The sequence below is a fragment of the Oncorhynchus kisutch genome, linkage group LG30 (assembly GCF_002021735.2).
Source record: "Oncorhynchus kisutch isolate 150728-3 linkage group LG30, Okis_V2, whole genome shotgun sequence".
Taxonomy (NCBI): Eukaryota; Metazoa; Chordata; class Actinopteri; order Salmoniformes; family Salmonidae; genus Oncorhynchus; species Oncorhynchus kisutch.
Window position 1 is genome coordinate 20,963,607 of NC_034203.2, and position 21,954 is coordinate 20,985,560.

Sequence of the window (21,954 nt, forward strand, 5' to 3'; positions counted from 1 at the left end):
CTTGAACCCGATCTAACATCTCTGGAGAGACCTGAAAATAGCTGTGCAGCAACGATCCCCATACAACCTGACATAGCTTGAAATGATCTGCAGAGAAGAATGTGAGAAACTCCCCGAATACAGGTGTGCCAAGCTTGTAGGGTCATACCCAAGAAGACTCAAGGCTGTCATCACTGCCAATGGTGCTTCAACAAAGTACTGAGCAAAGGGTCTGAATATTTAAATATGTAAATGTGATATTTTCGTTTTGAATTTTTTATAAATTACCAAAAATGTCTGAACCTGTTTTTCTTTGTCATTATGGGGTATAGTGTGTAGATTGATGAGGAAAAAATATTGAATCGATTTTAGAATAAGGCTGTAACGCAGGGGTGGGCAACCGTTTTGGCTCGATGGCCACATCGGGATTTTGAAATTCAACAGAGGGCCGCATGTTTTAGGGGAACAATTGTCTGCGCCACTCGGCCTCCCGAGGTGTGCAGCGGTCTAAGGCACTGGATTGCAGTGCTTGAGGCATCACTACAGACCCGGGTTCGATCCTAGGCTGTGTCACAGCTGGCTGTGACTGGGAGACCCATGAGGCGGCGCACAATCGGCCCAGCGTCATCCGGGTTAGGAGAGGGTTTGGCAGGCTGAGATTTCCTTGTCCCATCGCACTCTAGTGACTCCTGTGGCAGGCCGGGCGCATGCATGCTGACACAGTCACCAGGTGTACAGTGTTTCCTCCTACACATTGGTGCGGCTGGCTTCTGGGTTAACCGGGCATTGTATCAAGAAGCAGTGTGGCTTTGCTGGGTTGCTCTCGACCTTCGGCTCTCCCGAGTACGGGAGTTGCAGTGATGAGACAAGACTGTAACTACCAATTGGATACCACGAAATTGGTATCTCGCGGGCCGGATTGAAGTGCCCAGCGAGCCGTACTTCCCCCCCCCCCCCCTTGCTGTCACAAAATGTGGAAAAAGTCAAGGGATCTGAATATTTTCCAAAGTCACTGTATATTCATGAGTTAAAATCTGCCATCGCTTTGACTGTGTCAATACTTGGCTTCTAGAAGATTTATGTTATTACTGTAAAATGAGAAGTAATGTGTTTTAACACTTATGACCATATGTCTACCTCAACTTTTTGACACGGTTATTGAATGGTACAGTCAACTGTCCAAAAATATAAGATATAGTTAGGCCTATATTTGGGGGACGTTAAATTATTATACATATCCTCATTCCCTGCAACCATAAGAATAATAGACAAGCAACCCAGTTAACCAGTCACTTAGGATGCCTATCTGTTAGAAGGGAAGGGACACAGCTAAAGTAAACATTGTATTTCCCACACTATGCTCAGTAAAATCCAGGTTGAACCACCCATATTTCAGACAGAGTTGTTTTATTCAGCTCAATGTAGGCCACATAGCAGGCAAGGGGCGGAGGAAATGTTACGTTGACACAGAAGTCCCAATTGACTTAAGACACACGCCACCTTGTTTGGGATCAGAGTCTAGAATACCTACAACATACAATTCTAATTCCACATATGGACCAGAAACACTTTTGAACTTTAGCCCATTCATATGTGGAGGTAATGGGAAGTAAAATGAAAAATGAGACCACATTATACTTGCAATATTATTACAATGTGGATCAACAGTTTTGGTAAGGACTGCTTTGTCAGGAAATGTGTTTGTGTTTAGATGAGTGTATTAGTTAATGTAATTTTGGAGATTAAGGTGAACAAAGATAATACTTTTCTTGAGTACAAAGACCAAGGAAGGAGTCATTTTCTTGCCTTGACTTGGCTCAAGTGAATTCTGATGTTACAGCTTGGTTACATCAGTGCAATGGTACAGACTGCCCTCATGAGGTAGATGATAGAATTGACAACATACTTCACTTTTAAGTGCCTAATAAATGCAAGTCGGTCAAATGAACAGGAGAGGGCGACAATCGCCATCTGTACAGCCAACCATGATATTGACACCTTATAACAGTGTATTACTGTAAATATAGGCCTGACGATTGCTATGACATCTCTTCAGTTTGGCTTTGAAATAATGCAATTACATTGGTGGGTGAGAAGTAGTGAAGTATCCAACCTATAGTTCTTAAAATCACTGTGCTCAGTGATTTTGCAGCGTACTTTATGGGGGCATCATAAAATGCCTACTAGGTGTCTGTGAAGGTGTGTAAATAATATAATTTTAGATTCACAGTATACTATGGGCCATGTTCAGTAGTATGTCCTTAGGCTTGTCTGAGGAAGCTTCAATGAGTGTTGCCTGTCACTATTACAAAGGGGACGTCAGAACTCATCCTAGACCCAGTGTTATAAAAATGTATGCCCTTTGAGTGTTTCGATTTCTTGGCCAGACCCTTGGACATTAATCTTAACACTTTTCATGTCAAATAAGAAAATTCAAACAATTAATTTCCATATTATTTTATTTTCATAAAACACAGAGCTCTTGTAACACTTTGTCTTTGTGATTTTACAAAACTATATTGCACTTAGAGTGGATAATATTTTCCCAGAGCTTCAAGTATTTCTAGTACAGTTTTGGGAGAATATTTCCTTACAACTTTAGCATCATTTTGTATACAAAATGTATGAAACATTGAAAGGCAGTGTTAAGTACCTGATTTAATTAAGAGCACTTTGAGAAGCATAATAAGCCTAAGCATTCAAACAATTAAAATAGAAAAAAACGTGTTTTGAAATACACATTTTATTGTAAAAACTATAGAAAACCATGGAAAGTCTGGTGATTCTTGTAAACAGCAACAAAGTATCAAAGTTATGCAGTAGGCCTAAGTGATAGAAAACAAATGTCCTTTTACATGTAGGCATATGTACAAAAAATATTGGGTAGGCTACAGCCAGCCGTTGTTCCGTGTTTTATTTCAAAAGCCAAAATAGCAACCATCAGCAGACACCAACACTCAATAATTTAAATGCAACAGTAAGCAAGAAAGGCTCTCCTTTTCCTTAAATATTGTACTCCCATCATTTAGAAGAGAATGATAGTATGTACAAGCATTTACATGTCCAGTCTATCGCCATGATACAAAAATAGAACGTTCAAAGTCAGATCCAACTGTCTCTGTTTACATGTGCCTCTTCATGTGCAGTGCGAGGTGATCTGAGCGCGAGAAGGCCCTCTCACACAAGTGGCACTGGAAAGGCCTCTGACCGGTGTGCTTTCTATAGTGACGAGTCAGCTCGTCAGACCTCGCAAATTTCCAACCACAGCCTTCCCAATTGCAATGGTACGGTTTCTCACCTGTGGATTACAAGGACAATACAGTTAGATTTTCGTGCATAATAGGCTAGTGCCTAATTCTTTGGAGGGGGGGGGGGGGGGGGTTGAAAATAGATTCCAACAAAACAGAAGACCATATAGGTTATATTGTAAATTAAATGTGTAATTACCTGTGTGTGTTCGCATGTGAGCCTTTAGATGGGAACTCTTGGTGTAGGTCTTCCCACATCCAGGGAATTCACAGCTGTGAGTGGCTGTGCGCTTTCTCGCCCAAGACCGGCGGCCACGTTTGGGTTTGCTATCTTCTGGCGCGTAGAACTCCAAAAGTGGCGATGATGGTGGGGTCAACATCACCCCCGGCATGGACGGGTGGTGCACCTGCATGGGCTCCCTGAACATCCTGTACTGTCCATGATACTGTAGCGCACCTTGGTGATGCGTGTACTGCGTTGGATATGGCTCATACTGTTGCAGGTGTGCCATGTTAGTATGCTGATGAGAGTTAATCTCTGTCAAGTGACAGTCTTTGCGCCCCATCCCATCTCGGGACACACTCTGTTGCATGCCATGAGGTGCAAACCCCTGAACAGCAAGTTGATGGTGCGCGAACTCTGTGTGCAGGGAACGCATGTGTTTCTCATCATACATGTGTCCTATGAAGTCACCTGCCATCATGCACGACCGCTCAGTGTTTTCCGTCTTTATTTTGTATCCCATAGGATGAGAGTCGGTCACTTGTAAGTGGACTGGAGTGGCAGTAGCTATATTCAAGGCCCGCAGTTCAGTGTACTCCCGCCTGTCCGTGGCAGGCTGCTTCAGCCTGTAGTCTAACAGTGTGTCGCTCTGATAATTCATCTCTGGGGTTAGCAGCTCAGCTACCAGACTGTGCCCAGGACTTGTGTTGAAGTTATAGCTGCCGTAAGCATTGGGTGTGAGCTGAGAACCGTCACTGTCATGCCCTGTGCTGCAGCTTTCCGGCGACTCAGGCAGTGAGTATGAGCACGACTGTTGAGATGAGTTATTGGTTCCACTTTCAGATCCAATGGTGTTGGATAAAATGAACTCTAAATCCAAGAATTTCCCCAGGTCATCTTCATCCCTGGTCACTGCAGGGGATTCAACGATACTGAGCTCCACTTCAATCTGGGATCTCAAGTCATCGCCTGTTGTGCTGGTATTGCAACCATCCACTTTCCAGTCCTATAATGTAAATAAAACGACATTGTCATTTAAATATTGTTTCAGTCGAGAACCTCTTTCCAAAACAGTTGTGGGTTTTTCTTTGTGTAGCCTATACCCACTGGGCACAGACGTCAGTTTTGATTTACCTTTGTTGTAGTCAACTAACATGAAATCAACCAAAAATGTCACCATGTATTTGGATTTAGGTTAAAAATTGGGGAAAATTACGAAATTCCCTTAGGTTGATTACTTTTTTCAAATCCAATTCGTTTTCCACGCTGATTCAAAGTCATCACATTGCATTTTTGGGGTTGAAATGACGTGGAAACAACGTTGATTCAACCAGTTTTTGCCCAGTGGGTATATTTCTCTCGAGCAAATAAAATAGCGAAATAAACAAAAGAAAAGCAAGCACTATAATTAAAATTGCACACTATGTTATCAACTTTGTATGTTCAGTTAGTTTCTGTTGAAATTACATCGGGGGAAAAAGTACACTTACATGGACAATTGCAGACTGTCTTTCCTCCATCGTCTTACTGCTTGAAAACGTAGTAATCGACGGCAGCGTCGCATCAGCGAGAGCCATTATAAAATGTTATTTTAGTTAACCTTTTACACCTGTCCAAATTCAGTAAGGCAAACGAAGCTGAGATATTTACGACAAAACATCTAACGCTATGTAGCAATCCAAGTCGAACCAAACGATATAACCCCTGATGACTGTAGTGGCCGCCAGTTATAGCCCCGTCCTGGACAGACTTTGTGGGCGTGTCAGAAGTCGTTTCACCTGTTGACCAATAGGGTGAAGTGTTGAGGTAGACTTTACTACGATTTTACATGCCACCATGCATATGTATGAGAAATGCATTTATTTTAAAATCTTACAAAATATCTAAATCGTATTTACAAAAGCCATAGCATGTTTGCCTTAATTCAATAATCAAAAGGTTGAATGGGCCTATAACAGTTTACATTTCAGTGAGTTTTAGTTTGCAGAGAAAGCTCATTTTGGATTTTAAAAAAGCCAAGTTGAATTTGTTATCATCATTTGTGAAGTCTATAGTTGTGCAATTACATTCATTGCAAGTCGATTACCCTCTAATTTCAATCAAATTATCAATCAATAATAATAACCATGTATTCATATTATTCTTGTATATGTTTTTATACATATATTTTAAGGAGATGTGTTCTACATTTATATTTATTCATAGTTATTTTAATCATTGTCCTCTGTGCTTTCTCACTCAAAAACAAGGACTTCAGATTCCATCAGGGAATATAACTGAATGGGGCGGGCGACACTTACCGCGTGCAAACTCGCTGTGCAATTAGTTCAATAATATGATAATTTCTCTGATATAATTGATCTGAAATAAATGGATAATGGTTTATACGCTAAAATAAATAGTAACGACGGTGTGGCCTTCTGAATTAGCCCAGTCAGAAATAAATATTTTCAAGTGTATAAAAAAGTAACAATCCTAGGCCTAACTCTCATGAATGTATCACCCGATGATCGCACAGCTACTTCTAGTTTCTTTTCACCTCTCTCGAACCTCTCTCGTATGTTCGATTGAGATATGCCTAATCTCAATCGGCAATATCATTCATTTGTCTCAACGTGATTCCCTAGTTGTTTAACATTCAAACAAATAGAATGTGTGACATTGTGCCATTCTCAGGACCATCGAAACAACGTGTTAATCTTAACGGTACACAAAGCAGTTACATGTTCGCTTTACATCAACAAACCCATTCGTTGGCTTGATTATCATCCAAATCAAGGTACTTGGCACATAGAGCATCTGCTGCTGGGCTTGTCATCCTGATTACAAAGATAAATTGTTCAAATATGTCATAGAATCATATATTTTTTGTTGTTGAGCTGGCAATATACAATTTAAAGAATAAACAAACAAATGTCATCTGATGCTCAACATGACAAGCTGCAAAAACATATTTGAAACATTGTGTTTGGCAGCCAAAATTCTGCTTCATGCACTATCGTGCTATATTGTAGGCCTAATTCTTTAATAGACTACAATAGTTGTTTCTAATTGAGCATAAAGTGAGTAAGAAATATGTATATCCTAATTTATTCAGAATTAAACCAGAGACTCCTAGACTATCAAGAGCTCATGTGCCGAGTAGACTGCCCTGCAAGATAATCTCCTCCGTGCCTTTATACTCCGTTATTTTTAAACGTCCTACGCAAATCAGATTCCGGAGTAACCGTTGTGTCGAGAGCCAAGTGGAAATGGAGTTAGTTTCCTGAGGAAAAACTGGACACTTTTCCTCCACTCCACTTTCACTCTTCTGTGACTGCGTGTACTACACACGCACTCGCACATGTTTTTTTAGTGTCATACACACTCAACCAGTCAAAGTCATGTCCAACGATATCAAGTAGATATTTCGCTTTGGGATGTTGGCTCAATGTCAACCGAAACGAAAGCACGATTGAAAAGTTTTAGTAAAAGAATAAAACGGCCATAAACAACTTATCATTAAACTCATAACGTATCGGTAGCTATATACCTGCTACATTTTAAGAAAGAGAACAAAGGACATATAAATAAGAGGCTATAGAAAGGCACAAAAGGAGAACACTATTTCCTATCTTGTATAATCAAATACAATAAGACATCTAGGACAAATAGAGAGAAAGATATGAATGTTTGGTAAAAGGGTCACATTTCTCCTTTTGTATTTCTCTGTGTTCAAAGAGAGGAAGGCTCCTCTTGTTTTCCAAACACAATTTAGAAGATTGCACATTGGCAGACAGTGCCATGGCCCACTTCCTGGATCCATTTGATTTACACGAAAATCTATGATGGGACATCACTTATCTTGATTAATTATCTTGCAAGCAGCTCATTCCAAAAATATTATTGTTCTCTCGGAACTGTACTTTTCTCATAACTTATGCCTAAACCATATACCTCACAATTACTTATTATTGTGATTCAAATTTTAGCTTGCAAATCTAACTTGTGTTGCTGCAGCAACCATTGGTATCAGTGAATGAAAACATAGCAGAGGTGGTGTAAAAGTATGATTTGTTTCCACACACAGCAGTGGTCCTCTTCCATGACATTGTCATGCATCTATGTGCTATAAGTGCACGATAACATATGTTTACACAAATGGGTTTATGTCCAAAGATACAATAATTTTTTGCAGACTATGCAGCATTAAAATAGTACTGTGTCAATTGGCTTTGTATATACAGTAATGCATTTATTTTGGCCAGATTTAGACTATTGTAAGCACCCCTTAGCCTTAGCACCTAAATCATGGCCTTTTGTGCATGGATGAAATGCTTCTAATAATGGCTCTATATGAAAGTCTTCTTTCTGTCAAGATTACACATTGTGGCTTTATCAAATATATGTTGTAGTTTAGTCACACTACTCCAATTGATGATTACTACCTTTTATTTTTGAGTCATTCATCATTCTGCCCTGTAATTGGCTCTCTGTCTCTACCGCATGATTGTCCGTCATCACAAGCTAAGACAGATGGATCATGTCTGTTCAAAATAAAAAACATTATCACACTATGTCAGAAGTAGTATGGAGGTTGATACCCGGACAGCAGTAGTTGACGTTACTTCAATCCATGGCAGCCATATCACTCAGCCCCATTAGTGTGACCAAGTAAATATTTGTGCGCACCATCACTACCCCCTTTCCCGTTCAATCTTCCCTTAGCCTGCTGACCATGTTATCTGTATGAACAAGCCTAGAAGGCTTCTCTCCTCTCTATCTCCTGTAGGAGACTGGACAATAACAAAGAGGCTGGAGACGAGACCTCAATCACCACATGACTGGTTAAATGTCCCAGCCAGGAGCCAGCCGACCTGTCTGCTAGAATGAAAGGAACAGACACAGGTTACTTCAGATGCTGTATCTTAATTTGATCATCCTGTTGTTGCACAACTTTTCCTGAACAGCAGGAAATTAAAACTTGTAGTGCATTCCAGGTTTTTAAAAAGTCTTCTAAAGTTTGTAATTTCCACTTTAAAATGTGATTTGCCCTAACTTGATTTGCCCTAATGAAAAATATCAACCCCTACATGAAATGTCCATGAATTATAATCAACATAATAATCCACATTTCCTGTTGCTGTAGGGTTATTTTCCTGCTGTAGCAAAGTGGCTCAAATTAAGATTTTACTGTAGTTTGTGTGTGGTGTGTGTGGACAAAGCAGAGAAGCCTGCCTAGATAGCCCATACCATGATAGTCTCAGGACAAAGCACACAATTAAATATTTTCACTGATTGTTGTTTTGTTTTTGTTTGAACATATTTTAAATGTTGTTGGTCCTTTAATCATGGTGTGTTGTGTTGGTCATTAGACCATCCTACATCCTTCTCCTCTCTCTTCTCTCTCTTTGATGCATGATAATAATAACCCAGAAGTGGTTGGGACATACTGTAGTCTTTATTTCTTCTTCTTCTTCCCCCTATTTTCCCACTGTTCTGTTTATCTTCCTGTCCGGCTGTAGTTTCACTCAGGCACTTCAACAAATGAATAACAATCTAATCTAGTGACTCCAGTCACTAGTAATTATCCTCCATCCCAGAAGCAGAGGGGAAACCCACTCCTATCTAATATAATTACGCTGCCTTGCATGACATAAAAAAGCAACACAGAAGCTTTACCTTTTCTAATATATCAAAGGAGGTGATGCCATTGGTCAACTAGAGTGGGAGTAGGAACAAATACAGTCTTGGGATAATCATGGGAAAAGAAAAGCAATAACACTGGCTGGGTAGTGGCTGGTTGGCTGACTGGCTTGGTAATCAGTAATTCTGCTCTTCCTGAGAGCAGCACATGCATGCTACATGAACTACTCTGTTGTATGGACTGTGCTGGAACCTGCTGGCTTTCTGTGAACATCTACATTAAATATGTTTGTTAGTTCACCAAATCCTATATGCAGTTAGACACTTTCAGGTGCTATAAAACGACATGAAGAATTGCTCTGGTCACTTTATCACACATTTTAAAGGGGAACCTGTATTTAAAAAATATATATAATATCTATTTCTATGTACTGCTGCTGTATGTTTAGTTTTAAGTATAAATTGTTTCCTCTCCATGGTTTAACTCCTGTGCACTTAAGTATCTAAAGTGTGTAAAGTGTTTTGGTGGCATTCACCACTAATTCACACTTAATAAGATCAGGACGACAGCTACTTAAGTAACAGCTTCCAGCAGCAGTTTATCATTATAACGATGACCACAGGGATTGAGGAGAAACAGAAACACTACTAGACTGAGACAGAGCAGGATAAGGTGTAGAAATGTTTGCTCTGGGCTGATACTATGAGGTGGGGATGGGGTGTAGGTTCGGGATGGGGAGGTTGAGTGGAGGTGTATGGCACTATAATGATACCTGAGTCTACTGTACCTGAACTGGCCATCACTGTCTTTTCGCACAGTGATTTTGCAATGATGTCCATCTCTTTCCACAGAGTTTAACAGTCTGCTGCTTTCACTGGCTCACTGGCTTACTGGCTCCTGATGGCCCCTGACCCAGCCAGGGTCCTGTTCTCAGTCACTCATCCCCCTCTTGGGCCCTTTGTCCTAGGATGTAATTGCCCTTGCCGGCTTTGGAGGAACCCTTGTCTGGGGACACAAAACCGTCTCTCTGTGTGTCTGCATCTGGCTGGGGTCAAAAGGACAGCCCAAGAGGACCCGTTTCAGCCCTCCTCGCTCTCCTACTCACTAACAATGGCGTAAATACCTGGGAAAATGCAATTATTTGCTCTCCTATCTGTTCTCCAGCTTTCATATTCTACTGCTGCAGTCAGAATTTAGTTGAGCCAAATAAATATTGTGTCACTTACTAGAGTCCCTGCATGAACACAATTTGGCTAGCTAGACTCTCCATCTCACGTTTGAAACTTCAGCCACCTAAATGTTTACAGCACAGGGAATCACGTTTGATACTCCTTCATGTGTGATGCCACTACCAACTGAAAATAAATACATCTCATTATCAAGTAAAATTCTGAATCCAACAGTATCTGCCCACCTGCATATTCACATCATGGACTGATTTGTTTACATTGGAGGTTGTACATGTGGTTCTCTTTCAGTCAATCACTCGGGATATAGAGCCCCAAAAGTGGAGGTGTCATAATACCCATAAAACCTAGTGGCACACAGGGAAATGGTTCCAATTGTTTTTCCACCATTCATTTATCTCATATGAAATTTTAGGAACACTTCAAATAAGGTGTGTGTTTCATGTAGGCTTACGCTGGCATGACATTTTGATAACCATGTAAATCTCCTCAGACAAGGTGACTGTTATTAATATATTTAGCTCTATTTACTCTTAGATTCGAAAATGCTAATTAGCGTCAAATTAAACATCATGCAAGACTACAAATCCCTGCAAGCTCCTGCAAGTCATCTCTAGCTGATGCTTTTGCTAACAGGTATTGTGTCAATTTCAAATTTGCACAACACAGTTCACAGAATTGTCCATTTAAAGAAATTTAGCCAAATTATTCATGACTAAATTTAACAGTAGATAGTTCATCCAGAGATTCTTACCTTTGTCTCGTTTTGGCAGTCTCGTCCAGATCATCATGGCATTTGTATTTCTTTATGATAGCTACATTAGCAGCTAATTAGCATTTCATTTTTGGGGGGTAAATAAAGTCAAAAATATTGATAAAAGTCACCTTTTCCAAGAGAGATTTACACGATTATCAAAACATCACACCAGGGTAAGTGTTTCTAAAATCCCCTATGGAAAAAATGAATGGTGGAAAAACGATTGGAACCATTTCCTTGTTTGACTGCTAGTTTTCAAGGGTATTATGACTCATACTGTGGTACTCTATAACATACTATGGAGAGTCAACGACCAATCTTATTCACCTGAAGCAAACTGAAATCACGCCCAACGGGCCAATGAGTGCCGAGCCCGCCCTCGGAAAGCCCAGCCTTCCTGGCTATAATCCTGGGGTATGCGGGGCTATAATAAGTGGCACACGTTTGAGGGTTGGTGTCAGGTTAAAGGAGTTTCTCCTTTTCAGAGCTCTTTGGTGGACATTTTGATGTTCTTACAAGAGCTTTTTGAGCAGGGCCTTTTTTTTCACATTGACGGTTTATATGGCAGCCATCTTGGCGTGTCATGTAGGGATTGACAGTTCTACCCTGGAGTCTCATCCTCTGGTGGTGCAGTTCCTGAAAGGTGTGCATTGGATCAGTGTATAAGCATATGGACCAGTGTATAAGCATATGGCACCGACGTGGGACCTGCTTTTGGTCCTGGACGCTCTGTGTGAGCCTCCGTTTGAACCATCGGAGTCTGTGGACCTGAAGGTCCTTTTCTACAAAACTACCCTGCTCATGGCCTTTGCATCAGCCAAGCGCGTTGGGGATCACCACACAGTGCACCTTTCTTGTTTGGAGTTGGCTCCTGGCAACTCCACATTGATGTTCCATCCTAAAGAAGCTTTTGCCCCAAAGGTTATGCCTATGTCTTAAAGGTCCCTGACTTTGGAGCTGTTCCCTTTCTCACCACATTTGTTTGCTTCCAGTGAACAACAGAGATTGCATGGCCTGTGTCCAGTGTGCAGTTTACACACACACTGTATGGTAGGACCAAGTACATCTGTGTTTGGTACCAGCTTTTAGTCTGTTTAGCTAATCCAGCTCAGGGTAGGGTGCTTTCTAAGCAGCATCTTTCTCTTTGGAATGTATCTCCCTGGTATATGACAGCAAAGGACACCTAGCAGTGTACGTGCTCACTCCACTAGGGATGTGACGGCTTCTTGGGAATTGTTCAGGGCATGAAGATTTGTGATATCTGTGCTGCAGCGAGATTGGGTTCCCCACAGACCTTGTAACTGTAACTGCTCCCAGTGTGGCTCATAGTGTTCTTATGGCTGGGTTCGGGTGTTAGGCAGCGTGCACATTTATCTGGATTACATTTACATTTTAGTAGGCGCTCTTATCCAGAACAATTTACAATAGTGAGTGCATACATTTTCATACTTTTTTTCATACGGTTCCCCTGTGGGAATCAAACCCACAGCCCTGGCGTTGCAAGCACCATGCTCTACCAACTGAGCCACACGGGTTACCGCAGCTCCCCTGTGGGATTGAGCCTTGGGCTTCCTTGGTGTCCGGCAGCCTGCAGATTGCGCAATTTGCCGGGATACCACACTTTCCATGTGGGTTTGATCCTTGGGCTGCCGTAATACGTTGATGAGGCGGTGCACGAATAATCATTATCATGTCACAGCAGGTGTCCTGTTTGCGTGAGCTCTGACATTCCAGACTCCTTGGGTCTCTGTGTGAGCCATTTTGGAACTCGTAAGGTCTATGGACTTGGACAGCCATGGTCATTGTGTTTTGTCCGGGTTACCACAGTTTCCCTGTGGTTTTGAGCCTTGGGCTGCCTTGATGGGCAGCAGCGTGCGCATTTTATCAGGGTCACCAAAGACCCCTGTGGGTTTGAGCCTTGGACTGCCGTGGCTCATCGACTCTGGTCGATGCTATGCAGAGCGTGTGTGCACTTTACCAAGTCACGACACGTGCTCTGTTGTTTTGGACTTGCGGTTCCTTTGTACAAGTTCTGACATTTCAGGCTAGCAAGGTAAGTATTGTTCTTGGAACTGTGGGGTCTATGGACTTGGGATGCAGTGGCAGTGTGTAAGTGCGAATAGACAAGTTGTAGCAGTTCTGGTTCCCTATATGGGGCTTTGACATTTCAGGCTTCTTGGGCTTCTGTAACCCCTTTTTGAAGACGGTGGAACCTGTGTGCGTTTGGGCTGCCGATCGCCTCCTAGTTTGGTACCCTCTGAGCCGGCTTGGGGCATGATTGTATGTCCCCATAGTAATTTATACAGAGTGACTGACTGAAAGGGAATGTACAGTTATGAATTTAACTACTGTTCCCTGAAGGAGGGAATGAGGTTTAAAATATTTTGGTCCTGCTCTGTCAGGGCTCGCTGAAGAGTGGTACTGAATTGAGAAGATGTATGCGAGCCCCGGTATTATAGCCAGGAAGCCGGGGCTTCCGGGGGTGTGATTTCAGTTTGCTACAGGTGAATAGGATTGGTTGTTGACTCCCCATAGTATGTTATACCTCATTCCCTCCTTCAGTAAATAGTAGTTATATTCATAACGGCACGTTTTACATAGACAAGTGCCTGGATAGTGTAATGTTATTCCAACCAAAGATGCATGCATGTGAATCGTGTGGGCTGCAACAAAGACACAACAAATACAAATAAGCGCTGTGAAAATCACACACTGTGGTCTTTGAAAGCCTCTGAATATTTTCTTTGGCTGCTTAGGTCTCTTGACTCCATGACAAGACTGCACTGATTTCAGGTGGTTACATTTTCCATTAGAAATACACCTTGAAAAAACACTCATGATGCCTGCAGACTTGGCGTCTTGTTTCAGTTCATTGGGGCTGACTTCTTTAGTAAAGAATGTGAAAAATAGAGTCTAAAAGTATTGTCTCTTTGCACCTGATTGTCTCTTTCACCTTTCAAGACCAGTTCCCATTTAAAGTCATTGTCATTACTCAGTCTACACCCGCTGACATAATATAAATGCTGAAGTCAGATTAAATAGTAGAGACTTGCATGCAGTGCATCACCCCTTGACCTCTCATTCACACCAGGTCCACACTGATTTGTCTAAGGTTTTCAAAGAGCCTTCATCAAAAAGAGAAATAAATGACATCAATCTAAACATTGCATCATCTGACATCCATCCAACCCATTTGAATATCGCCTGATTGCTTTGGTTTGGTTTTCTTCAAGGTATGAAGGTTAACACTTTCTTAGGGTTCACATACAGTATAACAGTATTGGAGCTCTTTGAACTGCACACCAATCTGATATAAAAACACTGCTTTTGTGTCAAAGAACCAAACATCAGGCAGCCTTGCATTCCTAACGAAACACTCACAGCACAACAAGAAAGTTCCAACTCGTGTTGTTGTCATGGATAGTTCTAAAATATCATTATGCTTGAAATACAGCTACTACTTGACAACTGAGGTGGTTGGTGTGATGGTTCAGTTATTGTCAAGTTATTGTGCCTTATGTTACAGTACTGAAAAAGGGATCTGTTTTCAGTTGTTCTCAAAAAAACAAACCCACTTGTAATGATAGGATTCTATTCAGCAATAATACACACATCAGCCTTACTGGTGAGATATTCTGTCTTTCTTATATATATAAAAAAAGATTTGTTACAAGTGGTAGTAAGAAGGTACATTTCATTTAATATCAGCCAATGTGTAGCTAGTATCAGTGTGCAATAAGTCATCAAAAATGGACTGCTGAGAGATTATTGTTTTGCAGTTGTCTGGATACAATCAATTAACTTTGGCTAGAGACATTATTTAATATCCTTGCACTTCATTCTGTACATCCCCCTAAGTACACAAGGAATGGCTCTCTCTAGCTGTGTAAAACAAACTCATATTGACAGTTGACAGAATAATCCTGGGTAGATCATCAGAGCAGACCTGTGGCTCTAGTCCTGGACCAAACAGGTGGAACAGGTCCATCCTATAATCCTGCAGGTTGCCATGGAAGCCTTTGGGCAGCTAATAGGCAGACATCTGAGAGACTCCAGGATAGCTGCCAGTTCGGTTGTTCTCTCTGTGTTACCCATTCACACTTGACCTGACTGAGCTTAAACCTCTGTGGATAGTGTACCACATGCTAATGCTTTGCTCATTGGACATAGACTTTCTGGCATTGTCACCCAAAATAATTCCCTTAGCCAATTGAGCTGAGAGCAACATGGATATTAACTTATGTTAAACGTACTTACTTATTCCTTCACATCTTCATATCAAACACTCTGGTTGTAGAGACATGAATGAGGCATTTTGAATATATTTCAAATATCTATGTTCTTCATCCGCATTACCCTTATAATTTCCTTTCCATTGTCAGTATTGAAGGGATGTTGAGACAGATATATGTCCAATAGGTTTGCACAGTCAGTGGGGTTTATTGCAGTGATACTCATGACCATTCTAATGACTACCAGGTGTAAGTATAAACACTCTACATGCCCTTGTCAACAAACACCTCACTAATTTGATACGGTTCCCCCTGAAACCAATGTGTTTACTCAGTTGTCACTTGGGTTGCCATTGTCATGCTGAGTGTCATGGGATAAAGAAAGGCCCTTATCCACAACAAAGACTCTCACATCCAAGTGGGATGTCTATTTTATCACGTGTGTGTCATTGGCTTTCTATTATTCACAAGAATCTCAAAAGATGTGACCATTCACTGAACATAGCTTTTTAACATCGCATTTGAAAATAGCAGATTTTGTATACAGTATTTATTTTGTTCAGACACTCAAATGAGCACCCTACAGGATAGAAGCCAATGTGGTTGGGGAGGGAACAAACTGGACACAAATTCATGGTTTTATTTAGCATTGAGGAGCCCAGGCAGCTGGGATGCACATGTCTGAGCCCACAGGAATGTGACAGATGCATGCACGACGGCTGCTGCTTCTACTGCAGGGGGTCTCGGCCTTCTCCGTTCTACATGCCCAGAGTTGACGGGAAACACCGGGGCTTGCCAGGACAAGAGGAGACCCTGACGAGCTGTGCAGTTACACCCCAGCTACCCTGTCACTGTCTGACACTACCCGCAACCCCACATTGGGACAACCGTCAGCACCACATTCAAGCCTTCATGGACTCCGGAGCCGCGGATAATTTCATTGACCAAGACTTCGCCAGAGAATTACAAATCCTCTGCATGAAATGTCCCATCCCTCTGCAGAGCCAGGTGGACTATCAGACCAAGCCCATTCTACTGCAGGTTGGGGTGAACCACTCAGAGACTCTTAGTTTTTTTTAAATCACTGCTCCCGAGAACCCTCTTATCCTAGGGTACCCTTCCTAGTGTTACATAACCCACTATTGTTGTGGTCCACGTGACACCTACTAGGCTGGGGTAAGAACTGCCAGAATTGATCCCTAAAACCCCCACCAAGAGCCTCGCCGTGTTCCCCGGCATCCATTGAAGACCAAGACTTTTCCGCTCTCCTTCTCAAGGACTTCGACCTCCGGGAGGCCTTCAGTAAGAGGCAATCCACACCCTCCCTGCTCATCATCCATATGACTGCACCATAGAACTCCTACCCGGCTCCACCCCTCCCAGGGGCTGTCTGTACTCCCTCTCGACCCCTGAAGCAGCAGTCATGGACAATTACATCCAGGAGTCGCTGGAGGCAGGTTCATTCACTCCTCTACATCCCCAGCTGGTGCAGGCTTATTATTCGTGAGAAAGAAGGATGGAGGTCTGTGTTCCTGCATCAGTTACAGAGGGTTGAACAGGAATATGATTAAGAATTGTTACCCCTGATGTCTGCCACCTTGGAGATGGCCTATGGGGCCCAATTTTTCACCAAACTGGACCTCTGCAATGCTTACAATCTGGTGAGGAGGGAGATGAATGCAAGACTGTTTTTAACCCCCCGAGTGGCCACTATGAGTATTTAGTCATGCCCTTCGGATTATCGAACTCACCGGCAGTCTTCCAAGCATTGGTCAATGACACGCTTAGGAATATGCTGAATTGGTTCGTCTTTGTTTACCTCAACGACATCCTGATATTCTCCAAGACCCTTCCAGAACACATCCTGCACATCTGCCAAGTCCTGAGATATCTCCTGCAGAGTCAACTATACATCAAGATAGAGAAGTGTGAGTTCCAATTATCCCAAGTTTCTTTCCTGGGCCACATTATCTCTACTGCCGGCATCCAAATGGACCCCGTAAACCGACTGGCCCCGCCCCGCCTCACTTAAACAAGTCCAGCAGGTCCTCATTGTTTGCCAATTTTTACAGGTGTTTTATACGCAACTTTGGTGCGGTGGCAGCACCTCTCCCGGCCCTAACCCACAAGACCCGGGAACCATTTTTTCTGCACGCTTGAGGCTGACAGGGAATTAATGGAGCTCAAATGACGTTTGATTAAAACTTCAAACGAAGGGCAACCATGGCATCCATGACAGAGGGAGAAGCGTTCATCCATGTTCATCCATCCGTGTAAGAGTCTAGCTACATTTTCAGATATTATACCTTTCTGATTTAGTCAACAAGTCGTTTTCATTGCAAGTTAAAGCATACTGTTAAACTGGCTGGCTTGATAGCTAACGTGACGTGTATGATCTGTGTAGGAGCTCTAGAAAGGCATGAGTTCCCAAGTTGGAATTTCAAGTTGGATGACTGTTCAAATCGATTTTTCCTGGTCTGAGTTTTTTTGAGGGGGAGTTCCCCGTTGTTTTGAACACGGCATTAAAGGGACAAATACATCTGATTTGATTTGATTATGGTTAATTGTTTAGCTTGCTAGCTACATGTCTAAACAAAAGACTCCACTAAGCAAGTAACCATTTCACTGTACCATTTACACCTTCTGTATCCTGTGCATGTGACAAATAAACATATATTTTATTTTATATAGTGTGTGTTTACCAGAGAAGGTGATGTGAAGAACAACATCACCTGCACCAAAGTTAGTTTGGGATATAGGCCAAGGACTAGATCAAGTTTATTTTTACTACAACTTTTTGCTACTACTTTCACCACTTTTTGTTTTGAAATCTTTGGTTGTTTACTGAACTGTGAATCCTTAAAGAGATGGGTGGGGCTGAGGCTTAAGAGGGTGTGAACAATGCTGAATGTGTGTAGATAAAGAAGACCTCTCCAGTAGGTGTACCAAAACATTCACATGCATTTTCTCAAAAGTGGAGTTACAAGTTTATCAACTTTCAAAGCAGAATTACTTTCTCATTGTTCCTCAACTGCAGTGTATGATATACCATTTTCTAGATAGGAGTCTACTTTCATCCTGTCATGTTCTGACCATAGTTCTGTTATTTTATTCTTTGTTTTAGTATGGTCAGGGCTTGAGTCGGGATGAGCAGTCTATGTTTGTTTTTCTATGTTGGTTTTTGTGTTCGGCCTAGTATGGTTCTCAATCAGAGGCAGGTGTCATTAGTTGTCTCTGATTGAGAATCATACTTAGGTAGCCTGGGTTTCACTTTTGGTTTATGGGTGTTTGTTTCCATGTGCGTGTTTCGGTTTTGTAAATTCGCGTCATCGTTTATTGTTTTGATTCAGTGTTCAGTGTTTTCTTTAATTAAAATCATCATGAACACTTACCATGCTGCTCTTTGGTCCGATCCTTACTCCTCCTCAGACAAAGAGGAGGAAATCCGTTACACAGAAACACCCACCACAAGAGGACCAAGCAGCGTGGTAACGGGCAGCAGCAGCAGCGGCGGAAAACACAAGACTCCTGGACTTGGGAGGAGATTTTGGATGGCAAGGGACCCTGGGCACAGCCAGGGGAATATCGCACCCGAAAACAGAGCTGGAGGCAGCGAAAGCAGAGAGGCGCCGGTATGAGGAGGCAGCACGGCAGCGCGGCTTATTGGGGGGGCACACGGGGAGTGTGGCTAAGTCAGGTAGGAGACCTGAGCCAACTCCCCATGCTTACCGGAGAGCGAGGGGGACCGGGCAGGCACTGTGTTATGCGGTGGAGTGCACGGTGTCCCCGGTGCGTGTGCATAGCCCGGTGCGGTACATTCCAGCTCCTCGTATCGGCCGGGCTAGAGTGGGCATCGAGCCAGGTGACATGAAGCCGGCTCTACGCATCTGGTCTCCAGTGCATCTCCTCGGGCCGGCGTACATAGCACCAGCCTTACGCATGGTGTCCCCGGTTCGCCAGCACAGCCCAGTGCGGGCTATTCCACCTCACCGCCCTAGCCTGGCTACGGGGAGTATTCAACCAGGTAAGGTTGGACAGGCTCAGTGCTCAAGAGCTCCAGTGCGCCTGCACGGTCTGGTCTATCCGGTGCCACCTCCACGCACCAGCCCTCCGGTGGCAGCCCCTCGCACCAGGCTGTCTCTCCGTCTCCTCCCTACAGGTGCTCCCGCCTGTCCAGCGCTGCCAGAGCCTTCCTCCTGCCCAGCGCTGTCAGAGTCTCCCGTCTGTCCAGAGCCGCCAGAGTCTCCCATCTGTCCTGAGACGCCAGAGTCTCCCGTCTGTCCTGAGCTGCCAGAGTCTCCCGTCTGTCCTGAGCTGCCAGAGTCTCCCGTCTGTCCTGAGCCGCCAGAGTCTCCCGTCTGTCCTGAGCCGCCAGAGTCTCCCGTTTGTCCTGAGCCGCCAGAGTCTCCCGTATGTCCTGAGCTGCCAGAGTCACCAGTCTGTCCTGAGCCGCCAGAGCTGCCTGTCTGTCCTGAGCCGCCAGAGCCGCCAGTCTGTCCTGAGCCGCCAGAGCCGCCAGTCTGGCCTGAGCCGCCAGAGCCGCCAGTCTGTCCTGAGCCGCCAGAGCCGCCAGTCTGTCCTGAGCAGCTAGAGCCGCCAGTCTGTCCTGAGCCGCCAGAGCCGCCAGTCTGTCCTGAGCCGCCTGAGCCGCCAGTCTGTCCTGAGCCGCCAGAGCCGGCAGCCAGCCAGGAGCTGCCAGAGCCATCAGTCAGCCAGGAGCTGCCAGAGCCGTCAGTCAGCCAGGAGCTGCCAGAGCCGTCAGTCAGCCAGGAGCTGCTAGAGCCGTCAGTCAGCCAGGCGATGCCAGAATCGCCCTTCTCTCCGGAGCTGCCAGAGTCTCCCGCCTGTCCGGCGCTGCCGGAATCTCCCGTCCATTCGGGACCCGTGGCGAGGGTCCCCAGTTCGAGGTCGGCGGCGAGGGTCGCCGCTCATAAGAGGCCAAGGGGGCGGTTGAGGAGGCGGACAAAAACTATAGAGAAGTGGGGTCCACGTCCCGCGCCAGAGCCGCCACCGGGGACAGACGCCCACCCAGACCCTCTCCTATAGGTTCTCAATCAGAGGCAGGTGTCATTAGTTGTCTCTGATTGAGAATCATACTTAGGTAGCCTGGGTTTCACTTTTGGTTCATGGGTGTTTGTTTCCGTGTGTGTGTTTGGGCCACACGGTACTGTTTCGGTTTTGTAAATTCACGTCATCGTTTATTGTTTTGATTCAGTGTTCAGTGCTTTCTTTAATTCAAATCATCATGAACACTTACCATGCTGCGCTTTGGTCCGATCCTTACTCCTCCTCAGACAAAGAGGAGGAAATCCGTTACACTTCCAATGTTAAAAATAACATTTAAAATTATTTTGCGACATAGAACTGAATCGAGGTGGTGGGTCACGTATGGAAAATACTGAAAAATACAACAACACAACCTGCCATGTCATACACAATGCAACCTGCTCCGTACCAATCTCAGTGTGCACGGGAATAAGACAAGGATGTCTTCTCTCCCAAATAATATTCTCCCTGGTCATGGACTGGGTAATGAACAACCATCAGCCAACCACAGGGAATCCAGTGGTCTTTAACTTCCAAGCTGGAGGACCTAGACTATGCAGATGATGTAGCACTGTTGTCACACACATCACAACACAGGCAATCGCCTCGAGCACATGCCTGGACATCAATGGAGGAAAAACCAAACTGATAAGGATCATAGGTAACCCCAAACCTCCTGGAGGAACAGAAGGCATAGAAGATAGGGGACCACATGACCTACGCAGTATTATAACTAAAAGTGGAGGATCAGATGAGGACATAAAAACAAGAATAGGAAAGGCTAACACTCAAGCTAACTTGGAAAAACATCTCACTCAAAACAAAACTCTGCCTTTTTAAATCCAACATCATGTTTGTACTACTCTATGGTGCAGAGACATGAAGACTGATCAAGAGCCTGGAACACAAGTTACAGGTCTTTGTCAACTTCTGCCTCAGAAAAATCTTGAGCATATGGTGGCCTGAGCACATCTATAATATAGACCTGTGGAAGAACCAACCAGAAGCCCATCTCGAGCATCATCCAAGAGCAGAAATGGAGATGGGTTGGTCATATGGTCTGGAGAATATTGCAAAACATGACCTTGATTGGAATCCACAAGCAAAGAAGAGGGTGTCCAACAATGACCCGGAGCAGGCATCCAGACCGAGAAGATCTGCTTGTCATGGCCTGAGGCAAAGAAAGATACCCAAGAAGGGCAACATTGGAAAACTTTAGTACAGGCCCTATGTTCATCTGGGAACAAAGAGGATTAAGTGAGTAAGTAAGTCATTAAGTAAGTACTGGGGTAAGACTCCCATAGGAAAGGCCTGGCAATTTTCACACCCATGTGGATTTGATATTAAAACCTGACACCCGGTCCTAAATCTATTGGCCCAATGTCGCTGTGATGATAAAGACAGAGGCATGTGACATGGCTGAGCAGGCTGTCAGGTACAGAACTAGCTGTAAGAGCCAACTCAGGTGAATAAACACAGCACTGTGATACGAGCTGTTTTCTACAGGCCCCTGGAATGCACATGACTCATTCAACCAGGTGAAGAGGAGTGACAGTTGTCAACACTCTCAAGTGAATTTGTATGTTGAGCGCAATAGAGACATATCAGTAGAAAATATACACTATACACAGATATACACAGGTGGTGGCAAACAGA

At 43.6% G+C, this 21,954-nt stretch overlaps 1 protein-coding gene across 1 annotated transcript; it reads right to left on the minus strand.

Annotated features, from left to right (window-relative positions):
- Window positions 1-2,451: 2,451 nt before the first annotated feature.
- On the minus strand, window positions 2,452-5,238 carry klf17 (Kruppel like factor 17). The gene is made up of 3 exons (XM_020467645.2): window positions 4,941-5,238; window positions 3,427-4,456; window positions 2,452-3,277 (listed from the first exon to the last, which is right to left on the minus strand). Exons 1-3 carry the CDS (start codon window positions 5,025-5,027, stop codon window positions 3,102-3,104), a joined length of 1,293 nt encoding a protein of 430 aa, XP_020323234.1. The 5' UTR covers window positions 5,028-5,238; the 3' UTR covers window positions 2,452-3,101.
- Window positions 5,239-21,954: the final 16,716 nt, after the last annotated feature.